Source organism: Mizuhopecten yessoensis, unplaced genomic scaffold (assembly GCF_002113885.1).
Source record: "Mizuhopecten yessoensis strain PY_sf001 unplaced genomic scaffold, ASM211388v2 scaffold8853, whole genome shotgun sequence".
NCBI lineage: Eukaryota > Metazoa > Mollusca > Bivalvia > Pectinida > Pectinidae > Mizuhopecten > Mizuhopecten yessoensis.
The window spans coordinates 268101-285453 of record NW_018407755.1 but is presented as its reverse complement, the minus strand read 5'-3'; the positions used below and the strand labels follow the sequence as shown (position 1 = coordinate 285453).

Sequence of the window (17353 nt, the reverse complement as noted above, 5' to 3'; positions counted from 1 at the left end):
GTTAATGAAAAAAGGTTTTATCTATGGCAGCGGCATACAAACACATAATAAAATTCGTCTTAACATTTAAGGCCATATATCATGCTTTTAATGTAAACATATATATTTGTTGTTATTTCAAATACACATTATTCTACTACGCCCATAATCGAATCCTATTTTCAATGCAGGTCATTACATGTCACACCTTTAGCTTTCGTATGTGCAACTAGATTATTGCTTTTCACTTTTGGAATGGGATAGGAAGATATCAAACACAGCGGGTTGACGGTTGGGGAGTGGGGCGTTGTGGGATATTGTGTCGGAGAGGGACTTAAGATGCCAAAAACATGGGTTGCTGATTTTTGACAAGTTAATAAATTCCCATAGGGGTCCTCATATATATCTTCTCATTGACAAAGGTGACAAAAGGCGCTTGCAAGGGGGAAGGCTAGTATAATTGTAACAATAATGATCACCGATATAGTAGATAGTATCCAGTTAAATTATTTGCTAATGATAAAGGTTCACAAAAGTACAGTTACACAAATTGTTACTTGATTGTGTCTGATTTCACAGTAGATGAGAAAAATGGCTTGGCTTTTCCCCAGGTTAATGTCTAGAGAAATAGAAAAGTATCCTTAAAACTTACACTCCAAATCCACTGCATAGTTGTTACAGGTATTATGACACAATGCCGTATGCTCGACGTGTCACTTCGAGAGTTACTTCCCTTTAATTTTTAAATAAACATCTAGTAATTTGGTATTTAAGACTTCATAACGTTAATGGCAAATAAGAATTAGGACCAGATAAACAATAAACGACTCTGCATGTGATAGACAGCCAGAATAGAGTGTTCGTAAATGCAAATGCAACTCGCTCTTTGATCAAGGTTTCCTTGTGATAGCGCGGAATTGATGCCGACTTTATAGTGCTACCACACTGAAACATACTGCCGGAGACACCCAGCAGGACATCCCACCAGGTCACATTATACTGACAACGGGCGAACCAGTCGCCTCACTCCTAAATTGCTGAGCTTTCAGCAGGAGTAGAAACTACCACTCTTACAGACTCTGGTATGTCTCGGCCAGGGGACATAACCCAAAGCCTTCCTCACAGGGGCGAACGCTCAACTAAAGGCCAAAAGGCACAGGAGATATTAGGGAGAAGAAATTAGTTAAGAAGAAGAGAAAAGATAAGATCCCAAATTTAGTCGCCTCTTACGATCATGCAATGGGGAGAGCAGGTACAATTTTTACGCCCTACCTGCAGGGACATTTTGATAAAGGTAAAGGTTGCTTTTCATGTATACTCATCGTGATTTGGGAGACTGAGTCAAAGATTGAGTGTACATTAGCTGATACGCAACGATATTAATATACACATATCAGTTTTAGTGAACTGACATAAAGTACACTGCTTTTGATTCAATGAAATGAAGTACAAAATACTGAGTAAACAAATTAAGATACATATATAACTTTAAGCAAACTGACAACAAAATTGCGTTGTTAACTTCAGTAAACTGAGATAACATTATCACAAGATTTGCTACGTAGGGATTACGATACATACAATTTGATGAAATAAACATTTAGGACGAAATAAAACAATTTTTCATTCGATGACATCATCATTAAAGAATATACACCAATTCTGATTCGCTTACATACAAATACCGTTCATTTTACACTTGTAATTATCTGACGTAAAGTTTAAGGCACGCATACCACAATTTATTTGTTAGCATACATATTAAGACACGCATACTACCATCAACTTATTAACTTACAGATTGAGACGCGCATACCACTATTAATTTGTAAACATACAGATTAAGGTACGTATACCGCTAATAATTTGTTAACATACATATTAAGACACGTTTACCGCTAATAATTTGTTAACATACATATTAAGAAGACACGCATACCATTATTCATTTGTTCACATACAGTTTAAGGTACGCATACTACTATTTATTTTTTAACATACAGATTAAGACACGAATACTACCATCAATTTATTAACTTACAGATTGAGACGCGCATACCACTATTAATTTGTTAACATACAGATTCAGGCACGCATATCTGTTTAAACTGTTCTGAAACATTTGTGGAACTACAGCAAAGCAAATAATGTATACTTATGCAAGCATTTCATGTAAACGTTGTCAGAGTGCCTTTCATCAACAATGTTATGTTAAACCTTAGGACATTATAGTTTACAAGCAGAATCAATCCCCTTGTGACATAAAAAATCAAAAAATTAAAGACGTTATTATATAAATTGAAATGGTTGAATGCCATCAAGATACATTATTCAAATCAAGGAACAATAGGCCTTCTTCATGAACATTTTTAAACAAATATCAGTACAGGAGCGATACCTTATTATAACATATTTGCAACAAATGTTTGTAATATCATATATATTATTAAACAAGTTCTTAAAATGAAGATTTATAAGTGTCAATTAAGTTGCCATGTTGAAATTAGTAATTGTCCATATATATAAGATCCAATGACTCAAGTCCGTTTATCTGTTCGCTTAAAAGTAGGTATACAAGAAAACAAAATCAAAAGTGAATAGAAAAAGAGAAAAAAAACTTTCCCAGCAATACCAAAGCGTCCATCAACACCGATGTAAATGTAAACGATCACAACAAAGATATCTAAAAAGACATCAAAACAAAATTAAGGACGTCATGTAAATTTGATTACCTCTTTTTGGAATGACTTTGGTTGCTTTCATGAAGACAAGGTGTGTTTGCTTCAGATTATAGGAAAAAGAAATCTGAACACAGACGTGAAAGCAGCTCGTCATAGAAGCAGTTTACACGTCACGAAATACGACGTGAATATAACAGATGATGGATGATCCGGTCGCAAGTTCCAAAGGTTTATAAATGTCGGATGTTAATATGTATGAAGCAATGGCAAAATATGAACGACTGAAGTATTGACTGGAAGACACTTGGAAAGGTACAAGGATAATAACGCCAGGTTTCCGGAAGGTTAAGAGTCCTCTGTTTAATTGTTAATCTAGGTCAAATCAAAGGTAATGAAATGTCCTCAAGCTGAGACCAGCAGAAAAGTGACAACAAAACCACAAGGCATTGTGCCTTGTAATAACAAATAAAAACAATAAATAGATCAACATCACTGTTAATCGTTACATTCTATGCATTTGATAGATAATGTATTTGTGTAATGTAAGGTGAGGTTGACTGTATTAACTGACTCCCTGTATCTGTGCATAACACTATAGGACACAAGGTAGGTTTCATGAGCCTCGTTAGATTTTCGATAATTCAGCTGTACCTTGCCATGTAAATGATTGATTAAACTCTGGCATCGATTTTTGTACGTTTGTACTGCATGATAGGAACTGAGCAGACAAGAGATAAATAAATGGTGTAAGAAATACATTTTGGGGAACATTTTTGATTGAAAAATTGGCATATTAGCTGTTAAGCTTACAAGGCTCATGAAATTAGGTTGAGAGCGATATCCGTATAACGGCGATAAATATAAACTTAAGCTAATAAGCGTGATCATAATGTATGGACAATCGTCATTATGTATTTATAGGTTTTGTGTGAATTCTGGTGATATCTTTTTAATTTAACATTGGATTTCAAAAACAATGTGGTTACATCAGTTTTGCGTTAAAACGTAAATTGATATGATGTGCTAATATTTTGTCAGACGATTATTTTTAATTTAAGATAATGTATATCATTTATAAAAAAAACAGTCTCAGTTACGAAATTGAAATCTGTATTAAAAGCTTTGCAAGAATGACAAAACATTATTTTGATATATAAGTATTATAACTCTTAGTACTACTCCAAATTTTGAAATATATAACAGTAATGCGTTTCTATGCACCTTCCCTTTTGTTTCAAGAGTAGGTTGGATACATTTTGATTTCCGATGTTTTGGCTGCTGGCATCGCCGATGAGTACTAAAAGGCCAAAACGACTGTATAATACTGTTTAACTAATTTTTGCCATACTGTATAAACATGTATTACCAAATGTTAAAGGAGCAATCAACTGTGTGTGTGTTTTACGCCTTCTGTCAAGAAAGCTTTACGGGTTTAATGATAGCGTTTAGAGATGTATATACAAAAATGTACAGGTAGTATCTTAAACAAGTTTTGCTTGTTTGTAAGTATGCACTTTTAAACAGAATAAAGCGACCATGCGTACTAAATACTGCATTATATCACTATCTACTCCAGACCACCTGTCGTTCAGGGTACATACCGCTATGATAACCTGACCAATATGTACAAGGTGAGGGCTATTTACCTGTGTCATGTGCTGAACCAGGTATATTGTTAATCAGTATCTATATCTGTATGCGTGTTCTAGTACCCCTAACGGAGATGGCGGACAGTTGTAACCCGATGGCGATAAATCTGAATCTTGTCCAGGGCTACCGCTGACCACAAAATCTACCGGTCAATTTGTATACCACGGATATAACGCAACGTCGATCATGGGGACGTCAGGTAGTTTTTTTTATTTAACATTACCTTGTTATTTTACCTGTAATATACAAAATGAGTTTGCTGTACCCATATAGATGTAGTGAAGAAATGAAATAAGTACACATGTACTTAATAAACATGCATATTGTGTCATAAAATTCAAATTCATTAAACATATTTTGAATTGGAATGGCTATTGTTAAGGGTTTTGTTTAACAGTAATACATCTATAAAAAATAAATAAAAAAACACCACTGCATTCGGGGTTTCCATCACCCAATACTCATTATCATATGTATAAAATCAAGCAGGAAGTTAATTTACTTTGCTTCTAGTCAAGTTATTTATTAGGTTTATTTTGTTTTGCAACATTTTATGGAAATGATTTTAAAATATTCAAATTTTCTGAAAACGCGTAACGTATAGTTATCTTTCAATGAATAATTTAACAGGAAAAGGGCTATTTTAAAGGCCTGCATACCGTAGAAAAGTGATGGCTCTTCTTTTCCTTAAAGCAAGCTTGAATAATATATATGTACGTTTAAGGAATAATATTACACGGTATCATTTAACTACGTCAATCGGTTAACGGAATATATATATATTTTTTTAACGAGAATGATAATTATATTGTATTAGACATTGAAGTCAGAAAATATAATGTATACCAATGAAATTGAAGTGTTCCCTTGTGTTCATTTCCATGAATTATTCACTTTCAAAATATTGTAAACAATTGTGTATTTATATTTGATATTGAATCAAATGAATGTATATGAAGCAAATTCAGTTTTCGTAATCTTGATGAACGCTGATTACAAATTCCCTGAAAAGGCCTTCACCCTATAATTGTATTTTGAAATCGTGATAACGAGGTCAAATGACATGTTCGACCGATCTGTCATTTGCACATTGGTTTCTCATTACACCAATACACAGTAGATAGTGATTTAGCTAGTGTTCACTGTACGTCACCGGCGTAGGGAGAAGATAATATCAACATAAATATTTTAGTACTTTCTAGTAATTTATATACGCGGAAAACTATATTGAAAATGTGAGGGCGACGTCACGTGACATGTTTGAACGACTAGTCAGTTGCACAATGCTTTCTCCTGATCTAACTTCACACACGATATTGTTAAAGTATTGCTTAGTATACGTCACTAACTTAGGTAGAAGATTTTATCACCTTGTATGCACTTTCTAATAATAAATATACCCGGGAATCTAGGTAACATTACTAGAACAGCAGTGTACCTAAAACAGGACAAGTTCATATAAATATTGATGTATTTTATACCATGGTATCAATTCCATAAATGTTTGTTACTTTTTTCATCAATACATATATCACTCACCTGTGTATTTATTATGTTATGTTGATATATCCGGTACAATGTTCTAAAAATAGAACGCGAAATATTATTAGGGTCGCGTAGGCTCTTGAACAGGTGTAAATGTATCCTGAAAGGCACACTGAAATTTAGCTATTATTAGGGGATAAGAGATCAATATAAGCAGACCACCATATACAATAGAGAAAAAGGAAGATATAACAACCGAAAAAAAGTAAGCTGCTTTCACCCTTCACATGGCTCTTCATGTTTATTTCAAAAGAACAACTTCGTGACGTCTCAATTGCTTGTCATCACACTACAATAGTAACGTGACGTCACGAAGTACACAAGATTGGTGGAAAACTCGCGCAAAACTTTCCTGTGGCCTGTTGAGATTTGGTTTTGATATTGGGATTAATTGATCATCTTTCTTTTCTCATAAAATAGTGTCTAATGAAAATAGTTGATACAAAGGTAATACATTAAATTTATCTCCAATACAATAGTTTATTAACAAGGGGGGTTCTTATTAAAGTTCTTCTCCAAAGTAGCATTAGTTTAAAAAAAAGGTTCTTGAAAATAGACGACGTTGCACGAGGTGTCAAGTGTCACTTAAGAAAGTTATGTTTTCAATATTGTTTCTAAACTGTCCGTGTAACCATATTCAAAAACAAATGAAGCAGATATACAACTGAGCTGACAAAGGTATCATGCAGTAAAAATCGTACACATAAAAACATTTCCTTGATTTGCATGCCAGTTTCTTGAGGCACTTTCCCACCAATGTCCCATTTTGGGTACAGTGACGTTAGAAGAATAGGGTTTATCTTGTATATACAAATATACATTCACACACTTACGTTGTTCTAATGTAACTTCAGAGTTGACTGCGTTCTGTCTTACCAAAAATACATTAGTTGTCGCCGTTTTGCAATCGTTCATCTCCAACTGCATTCGATCTGCTGTTATATCTCCGCATTTTTATCATCCTATCATCTACATATGTTTGTTAATTTCTGCGGTTCAGTATTATTCCGATATTTAATATACAATTATAATTTTCTCCCAAAAGAATATGTATAATAAAGTGTTGATTTAGGTAAAGATTAAACATTGTGAAAAGAAATCACAAATGCTATTTCATTTTCGCTTGGAGGATATTTGAATTTCTATCAATTTTCTTGATAGTTAATTACTTGATTTTTATTTGAATATTTTGGCCTTCAATGTCACTAATTATATATAATGATATTTGATATATTGAAACATACATGTTCAGTTCAATTGTGTGATATTTTTGATACTACAACTGTCTTTTCTGCCTTAGGGAACATATTTTAGTACATTAATTTTGTTAAACTCTAATTCCAATAAAAAAAACCGCTTCATAGCGAATACGTTTACTTACAGACATTAATAGAAATATGCTAGTGATAAAATGTGTTCATTAAATTTAATGCAGCGATCTGTTTAAACAGCAGTTAATTTTCCAAAGTTTTGTTATTCAACTGATTTTCACACATAACATACGTTTAACTTAGTTCACTCCTTTCAAGTTCTTAAACATAAATAATTAAAACCGAAACATTTAATTAAATCAAATTTGAAGACTTTTCACTATCAAAACAGATTTACAAAAGTAACCCTAATAGATGACCTACATCCTATACTTATCACCGAGTTCATCCTTGTTCAAGTTCAAAATGAACTTTTGTTGCATGTATTATTATAAAAAAGCTTAGCAAGACGAGTAAAAATTAGTTCAAAAGTAAATAAGTTAATAAATGAATAAAGGGAAACAGTTGCATATTTGATCACTTTTTCACAGAAACTACGAGATCAAACATATCAACTTATTGTTATGCTATAAGCGTCTTGTTAATATCATTGTGAATTTATATTAATAGTTGGAATCATTGTCGATATAAATGACATTCATATAACTGAATTTTAGAATAAAATTAATTGCAAACGATTTATGTTGTTGTGAACTTGTCGATAACTATTAAGAAAAGAGGTTTTAGTTCGTGATTGAATGTCTTCTTATGAAAGTTATACATCTCGACATATCATTTGTAATCAATCGTTGGATCTATCCTTACTGATTACAATATTTACTCCTAGTAAATAAATGTCATCTTGCTGTTAAGGTCAATTGTAGGGCGAAAACACTGCACAAGTGTGATTATCTTAAACTTACATTACAAAATGAATATGCTCATTTGTTTGTGCATTTCCATTACGATTACAACTTCCACATGTAACAGCATAACTTACTCGAAGGAGACACTTGGTATACAATTTAAACACTTATATGTTACCGCTAGATGATGTATCGCTTATAAATATCATCGTCCTTCGTCCATATCACAATGTCTGCATTCGAGTTCGAAAACAAACTAAAAGAAACCAAACAAATACGGAAATGTACATGTACTTTTTTAACCTAAACTCGGTCTTAAAATCGATGAAATTACAATATTTGTAAGGTAATAAAATCCAATATGATAGTAGTGCCAAATCAGAGAGTCCACCTCCAAGGAAGAAGTGTCCCTCTCATTGCCTGTAGTTTGGAGTACTGAGTGTATGGTTTGGGGTCGGGTGATACATTTTTTCTACCAAATATCACAGACAACGTTAGTCTTGCTTTCAATTCAATGGTTCAAAGCGTCTACTAGAATATTTTATGTTAGCATTGGAACTGTGTAAGCTTTTTTTGGTAGGAAATGCACGACAGGTTTCGCATTAATGTTGTTCCGCAGTTTAAAATGCTTCAAATCCTGACGTGTCTAAAACGTGAAACAGATAAACAAGATCGAATTTACATTGGTTGTTTAGTACAAATTAACCTAAATTAGAAATAAAAATAAAGAAAGAATAACTTATTCTTCCAATAAAAGTTCCAGTACTTATAGGACCCTGTATCATTTTACTCAGATTCTTTGATCAATCTGCTTTGACGACGTGGGACAATTTCAATGATTTACAAAGCTGCTTTAGTGTGGGAATCGTTCAACAATGTCGGATGCTTTCCTTTAGCTTTGGTATCTTCTCTGTGCCTTGTGTGTCTTTTGATGCCGATTGTGAGCTATCCTGCTAGTGCTGACGCTATCATATGCTTTACTTGTAGAAAACACGACAGCAGCCGGTCCTGGCAAGACCAATCTACCGGATATGAAAGGGGACGTGGATTATGTAAACCATGGTATGGAGGACCAGATGGTATGTTACTCCAATTAAGATAGAACATAGGACCATAGGATAGAACATAGGATACAATAAGACATGGAAAGCATTAGAACGATCGGTTCAACATTTGGGCGATCTTTGCTTATTAACAATAGGATATCAGTATTAATTGAATTTATTTCAACTACAGTTGCATATGTTCCTTTTTTTTCTCTTTTTAGAAAAAATATGCAACGATTCCTTATTATATTATACAAATTGAACAAATTAGTATTACATGTAGCTCTCAACTTGTTTCCCACTCCTTCTGAAATTTCATGTATACAATAACCTTGCCTGATTATTGAATAAAATACTGTTTAAACTAAACTTGATTTAATTTCAATTTCATTTTGGGAGTCGATTCATCCTATCAAATGTCTGTCATCCCTATCAGATTCATAGTTCTCATGATTAATAGTTCAGTAGTTTTTTAAACGAAATAGGAAAATATGCTCTATATCTATAAGCGGCGAGTAATGTTACTACGTTTTGGCAAATAACCATTCGTAAGTTAAATATATGGTATATACATATTTGATAATTACACAGATAGAGACATATGTTTAGTGTTGCACTATTGTCTATTAATCCACATGATTACAAAGTAAATTAATTTGCTGCAACAGGAAATACAAGGGTACATCCGGTCAAAGATGAAAACGGCTGTAGTAATATTCTTTTCCGTTATAACTGGCGGGTTACTGCGCCTCTTCCTGTTCTGGTTCCCGTACCTCTTAGTCATGTGGACTCACCGAAAGTGCCAAATAGATGTCGCCATAATTGTAATTTTGAAGGTAAGAAGATTCGAATGTTTTCTTTTCATAAAAACACTTACTTATTAAAAACGGCAAGCATTACATGCCTTGCTATTTTAAACATGTTTGAGCTTTGAATAGACAGTACTTTATAAATATAATGGGAAATGATTGGGAAATGAGGTAAAAGGGTTCCTTAAGTACAAAAAAAGTCCTTGTGTCTACCTTCGTGCTTTCGATTCTCCAAAAAATGCATCCAACATGGAGACATGATTCAAACAACACGACCATCGTGTATGCTTGCAAGGCAGGGAACAAAGCTAATCGGACCATTTTGATGCATTTAATCAAGTTTCATACTTGCAGAATCAAGATAAAATATAAAAGATATCGTTTGCTAGAAAGGAATATCGACTAAAAAAATAAACAACGTATATTGTAATGTTAAAAAAAGTATTCCGCACGTACATACAGTATGATCTGTAATAAAATTGTATCAAGTTGAACCATTTTCAATACATAAATGATAATAAATATTTTTCTTGAATCCAAATTTTGTTTTTACAGGACCAGTTCAATCAGCGGCATGTAAGTGAGGTTATGACAGCCATGGTGGACAAAGGATACAGTGCTATAACAGGGTAAAATAACTGAACATACTGAACATCAGGATTTTTTGGCGAGTTTCTTTATTTTTTTGTTTCATTCGCGAAATTACGAAATCACACAAAAATAAACCGCAAATTTTCCATCGCAAACCAGAAAATACCAAATAACTACGTAATAGCATTATAATGGTGATCAAAAGAGGATAAAGGAATTCAAATTCCCAGCCCCTTGATAAATCGTGTTCAAAGACCCAAGTTTGCAATTATAATTCATATTTGTACATTGTAATATGAATATGTTACTATTTTTTATAAAGAGCTTATATGATTAATTTCATTTATTTGCATAACAGGTCCAGTCTACGTTCATCTTTCAAACGCTCGGTATCAAACAATTTTTCTAAAAGGAGGACGAGTGATACCACACCGTTATTGAACTCTGATGACAAGGTAAGATATTGGCTTACAGAGGAGAGAAACGCATCACAACGATGGCTACGATGTTGTCTTATTATACTTTCTTTAAAATATTTGGCGGCCATTCTGGATTTTTGCACCATATTTGAAAACATCGCTTAGCCTGTCATACATAACATGATTAGTATATAATCCTCTATATGTATATAAAGGTTTTACTATAAAGAATATCATTCTTCTGATATAATCGTCACTTTGCTTGACTATTTCAACAAATATTAAGGTTCAACTACCACAGTTAAAGAAGTCGATGATGAGGCATAAAGGCTGATTTTTTTACATTTTTTTTTGTATAACTTGTTATCTATTCAAAGGACATTTAATATAGTATATATACATATGTTACAGTATGACTTTTTCTCACTCCACACAATTACTGTTGTGATTTCTATTGAAAATAAGGTTCTTAATTAGAAATACATGTAATCTATATATATCTACATGTTTATTACTTTTATTGGGAGTCTGAATAGGAGAAGTATTCGGTGTCAGAAAGAAAAGGCTGATATCTTAGTAAAAATATTCAACCGGACTTATTACATGTCAATTTCTTTTATAACTCAAGTGGATTCTGCGAAATGACATATTCTTTTTAGTTTATTTATATACCTAGGTCATAGTAAAACTTCATAATAACACTTTACCAATATATATAAGTAAAACCAATGGCCTTGTGGCCGTAACGAATACATAAAATGTATGTTAAGTCCTCTCGTAACATTTAATGCTGTTATGAAAAAACTAGACAGGTTATCGATTTTCAATGTTTATAACATTTGTAGCGCATTAACCATATTACAGACTGCTATGAGATGGCACATCATTTAAAGTATCATTATCGATCTGGATAATATAGCTTTTGTTTTCTAATTTATGCCTGTTTAAATATATGATCAGGGAATTTCATAACGATATAGTGGTTTCGAATTGTAACATGTATCTTGGTTTGAGGCCGTCATGCCTCTCCGGAGATAGTCAAAGGGAACATAAGACCCGAACGATCTAGCTGTATAAATGAAGTTGTTAATTTGTATCAAAATTAACCATGGAAACTTATTATAATGATACTCATATGGCTGCAAAAATATATTCGACTTCAAAATATATACATTTCAATAGAATCTAGTTATATTTGATTGTGCTTTGTATCCTTTCTCGTAACTCGTATATTTATAATGAAATACCATCGTGTTGTATAATGAAATATCATCTTGTTTCATTATAAAATATCATCTTGTAGCATTACGAAATAGCTTGTTGCACTATGAAATATCATCCTGTTTCATTATGAAATACCATCTTGATGCATTATGAAATACCATCTTGTTGCATTATGAAATATCATATTGTTGAAACTTAAACTGCAACACACTTAAACGAAAGAAAATACAAATATCTATATATATATAGTATTTGACATGCAATTATACGTCACAACGTATGACGTCATTTAGCTGAACAGAAATTTACTTGGTATAAAGACAGTTCAATGTATTGAACTTAATACAACTGGCCTTAAGTAAAGGTTTGGATGCACTTGCTAACATACTCCATATAGTCACTTTAGAACATTTCATATGATAAGACAACAATTTGGATATCTTAAACTTTTCGAAAAAGAAGTGAATTTACAAAGTGAGGTTGTGTCTACTAACAGTTCGGAAATTTACTTGCGATTCATATTTATTTTGTAAAAATACTGAAGCTATCTTTAAATAAACAAACAATGATTTTTCTAGTTGGAATTCGATGTCGTTCGTTATTTCATCTCAAAGAAAGTCAAGTACGTATGGAATCCCGAAAAAGACCTCTTTGAAAAACTCAGGTAAGTTCTTACACGTTTTATCAAAATTATTAGTCTATGGCTTAGTTGTTCATAGCTTCATTTACATTACAGCATGTTGAACATAAATGTTTTACTTCAAATATCTTAACTTTTGCGAATTCCTTATTCTCACTTATTTGGATGTAATATATAGTCAATGGTATATATTTGGAATATGCGATCAACCCGCGAATATATATTTCTCGAATTTTAAGCAATATACCGTAAGCAGTTCTAAACAAAGGATTAAAACGAGAAAAAAAACACCACAAAAAGATGACACGACTCCGTATACTTTGAAAAGTTAAGCCCAATTATGTTTCAGACTTAATTTCGTGATCGTATTAGAAAATATTCATGAAATATGCATATCATACCTACTTCATATACATATTTCATTTTAAGCATTGCATTCGAAATGTAATGCAAGGACTCAGGATATACTGACTTAAATTTCATCATATACTCATGTGCTGTACAATATGATTTTTATGGGGTACGATTTTTGTGGGAAAAAAACTACCAGAGAAATAAAAATAATTTAAAACATTCTTACCGTAGCATTATATGGGCCTTTTCATGAAATCTTCAAAAATTTGGGACCACGAAAAAAATGACTTTAATACTACCTCAAATGTATTGGTTTATCGAAAATTCTACTTCATTAATTATATAATATTTAGTTTAACTTATATTGTCTGGCATTCTTGAATCACATATCATTCGTATCTTTGTCTTCACAACTCGTTTTTAATTTTTGGTAGACATAATTATTTTACAGTTACAATGAATATGTCTTTATCTGTCAATATAAATCTACCTTTACAGGGGTTTGGAACAATCAACATCATGTTCTTACTTCCACAACACTAAAGGACAAAGCAGAGCAGAACAAATTAAGAGGTATCGTACATTGTTTATTGGTGAACATATCATAATGTGCAGTTATCCAATCCAGAAAATAATCCACTATTGTATAAAAAACAATGCTATAATATCAAAATACAATGCTATATTATCGATTTGGAAAAACGGTTTTCGATATGAATTATCAGTTTGGTATGATATGTATGAATGTGTAATATGTTAGGATAACAAACTGTTATACAAGTTTAAAGTTATATGTCAGTATCGACTAATATTTGACGTTCCTTAGAAAAAAATGTCATAATTTATTTCAATACTGCTATTGATTGTGACAATCTAAATCGCCTTAGAAAGTCAGTTCGCATTCCTTAGGGGTTAACTAACAAAAATGTGTGATTAATATTTGTTTTTCTATGATTATTCTGAATGCTATCAATTCTTACAGTTTGTAAATGACAACATACAGCCATTCCCTCCCATCCCCAATGGATATGACTAACTCTTATACTCCCATAGGGATATGTAGTTTTATAAACGATCACTCATTGTTTCAGTCGAGCAACTTATGGCGTGAATCGAATTGATGTCAATATCACTCCGCTTTTTCAATTATTTTTTCTGCAGGTAGGTGACATAAATTTCGTATAAATATTTGAAATTAGTTTCTTCTCATTAAAATAGAAAAAAAATATAATTGGATTTGCGTATGGTTTACTAATGCATACATAGTATCTCATCTAATGACGTTTGGTAATTTACTTTCTCTATTTTCATTCAATTCAATATAAAGGAAACAAATTTGCATGTTTCCTTCCAACAAGGCCAATACATACTTAGTATTCACTTTTTCTAAGGATGTTTGATATTTCACTTAAGTAGTGCAAATTATACAATTTATGAGTATATCATAAACTGTACATCGTTTCAATACTAACAATTTGGACCACTAATGTTACAGGTCTTGTCGCCTTTCTACGTGTTCCAAATGTTTAGTGCCACCGTCTGGTTCATAGAATGGTATTATTACTACGCCGGGTTCATTGTCGGGATATCGATTCTTTCCATGTCAGTGGCAATCTACCAGACTAGAACGGTTAGTATCACTAATTCAAAATAAACTATACAGTACTTATCCAACTTACATCAGAAGCAATATTGACCGCATCATTATACTAAAAGCTTATATTCGATATTCTCTGATTTGACTTGTATTTGTGTACCATTCTGACCAAAGAGAAATGCAATTCAAATTGGCGAGTCCTTATCATCTAGTTTTGTATGTAATACAGTTTGGGGTAAGTCTGGCTAGTATTCGGGATTTATTGGCGGCAAAAAAAAGGTCATTGACACTATGCCTGCTGTATCCCACTGCATGATTGTTAGGGGCGACTAATGTGTGGGACACCCTGCATAATTGGGGGTGGTTTCTGCCCTGTCTTCTTTTCAGGGGACATTGAAAAAGACAGAGAATAGACCTCCTTTTTCCCAATTAGATTTGTCTTGGAAAAGGAGACTAATATCGGGCCTCTGCAAAATCGGGGGTTTTCTTCCATGTCTTCTACAAAGGGGATATGGAAGAGACCAAAGGACTTGTGACAATATGGGTAATTTTTGGCATCATAAAAAGTAAAAAAAATCAACTTTAATTTATAAACCAATTTATGTTATAAAAGTCATATTCTTTCATTGGAGCTATATTTCTTGGTGCGGATTATTTTCAATGCGTAGATGCACTACCATAGCAACAAAATTACGTTGCTAAGCAAAAATAGCAAAAATGTTGTGATTTTGGACAGTTGATATGCAGATTTGAAAGCCTCCGCATGTGACAAACAAATATTCCTTTTTACGAATGAACACTTGAATGACAATGTTAAAGTTTGTCAAATATTTATTTGTTTGGTGAATGCGCAGGCTTTCAAAAATTAAAGACGGTTTAATTAGTTTGTTGCAAAATGGCCAATTTTCAATGTAATAGAACACAACAGGCGACATTTACGCATACCTCTCTTTGATATGCCATATATCCTTTACAAGTTGTGGGTTAAATTCGAAATTTCATGTTTGCATACTTCATTTTTGTCAAGATTTCGAATATATCAACTGATTATAAATCTCTGATGAGGTCAAAGATGAACCTTAACGCCCCTAGTCCTTTAACCTGCTGCCAACATTGCTAAACTTGGGATGTTTTTCGTTTCCTATATTTCTTTTCTATCTACTTTCTTTTTCTGGCGTTGTCTCTCTAAGCAGCCGTCCCCAATAACATTGGCTGTAACAAGGCATTATACCCCAAACAAACAAACAAACAAACAAATAAATAAACAAGCAAACAAAAAATAAAATAAAAAAAAATGTGTGCAAAGCCTGTACCCTGACAATGATTTATTAATGAGAACTGAGAAACGCCGCGAAAATACTCCAAGAACTTTGATCCCTCTTTGGGACTAGTCCCTATTAGCGAGTTCCTTTGGAGGTTGACATGCAATATCGAATGTGAGAGATTTCTAGTTTTTTATTATCATTTCAGACTGAATTAGCATTACGCAGCACAATAGAATCGTCTTCAAACGTTCTTGTGTGCCGCGGAAAGAATGGTACGTACGACGAATCTGATTTTGTATATACTGATAGGGAAAGTCCTTTCAAATGAATTGATTAAAGGATCGAAATATTATTATTGCATTGACAGCAATTTGTTTGATTATAATTTTGTATGATGTTTACCGACGTTATAAATAGTGTTTCTTGTAAACCTTATATTCACATGTTAAAATGCGTACGTATCAATTACAATACTTAAATCCAAGTTTTAGATATTCCTTTAATATTAGAACTAGCATTTTTATATCACTAATATGGTACAGTCGGCACATCATATTTTTACTCGTGTTTTGCTTTTAAAACAATACTAAAAAACATATTCTGGAATGATGTACTATATATTTGATTTCCAGAGGAAAAGCACTGCCACTGATCACCACTTCAATATTATTTCAACATATATCTGTTTACTGTAACATATTTATACCGGTTTCGGCTTAAATTAATACTTACTTCATGCTAGACTAAACAAATCGCTATATGAATAAATTAAGCAGTCACATCCCTTATACAATCAGTCTCAGTCCAGAATGTCTCTGCCGTGGGCTTTGGATACGCAGATACATAGTTTGTATTTCATTGCTTTCAATTGTTACTGCGTCATCATTTTTTCTTTTTAGTTTATTGTTTATTTTGTTTTTATTTTTATTTTTTGTCATTCAAAATATTCGTCGTGTCCAAATATTCTATCGTAACATTAAATGTATGTATGTATTTCAGTGTATGAGGAGATATCTTCCGATGATCTGGTTCCCGGTGACGTCATAGAGATTCCAAGACGAGGCTGTATGATGCAGTGTGACGCAGTTCTCGTGTCTGGAAACTGTATTGTAAACGAGGGCATGCTTACAGGTACAGTTTCAATAATGACGGTGAAAGATAAAAATTGAACATAGTATTATATATGTCAACGTAAATAATCAATCACAGGACAAAGTTGGGACAAAGTTAGAATATGTTTCTACAAAGCACTGCATAGAAAATTCCTGTGTATTCAAGGAAGCGCTGCTAATACAAAATAGTAATGCCCTCTGCGGCATATCATTAGCATGCGATCAAAATAAAAGTTATTTTCCTTGTTAATAAGGAACTCCCAAAAGCACTTGTCTGTCTCGGTCCCAAGTCGGAAAAAAGCTGAGTATGCCGGTATCTCCCAGA

General features: G+C 32.7%; 1 protein-coding gene across 1 annotated transcript in view; it reads left to right on the top strand.

Moving 5' to 3' along the window:
* Nucleotides 1-4363: 4363 nt before the first annotated feature.
* Nucleotides 4364-17353, top strand: part of LOC110456817 (probable cation-transporting ATPase 13A3) — a 41376-nt gene continuing 28386 nt past the window's right edge. Inside the window, exons 1-11 of the mRNA XM_021507805.1 lie at nucleotides 4364-4509; nucleotides 8959-9050; nucleotides 9686-9853; nucleotides 10382-10455; nucleotides 10776-10872; nucleotides 12639-12724; nucleotides 13553-13627; nucleotides 14146-14215; nucleotides 14550-14684; nucleotides 16122-16188; nucleotides 16916-17047. Of these exons, the coding sequence (XP_021363480.1) occupies nucleotides 4497-4509; nucleotides 8959-9050; nucleotides 9686-9853; nucleotides 10382-10455; nucleotides 10776-10872; nucleotides 12639-12724; nucleotides 13553-13627; nucleotides 14146-14215; nucleotides 14550-14684; nucleotides 16122-16188; nucleotides 16916-17047 (1009 nt within the window). The 5' untranslated portion in view covers nucleotides 4364-4496. The remainder of the gene's footprint in view (nucleotides 4510-8958; nucleotides 9051-9685; nucleotides 9854-10381; nucleotides 10456-10775; nucleotides 10873-12638; nucleotides 12725-13552; nucleotides 13628-14145; nucleotides 14216-14549; nucleotides 14685-16121; nucleotides 16189-16915; nucleotides 17048-17353) is intronic.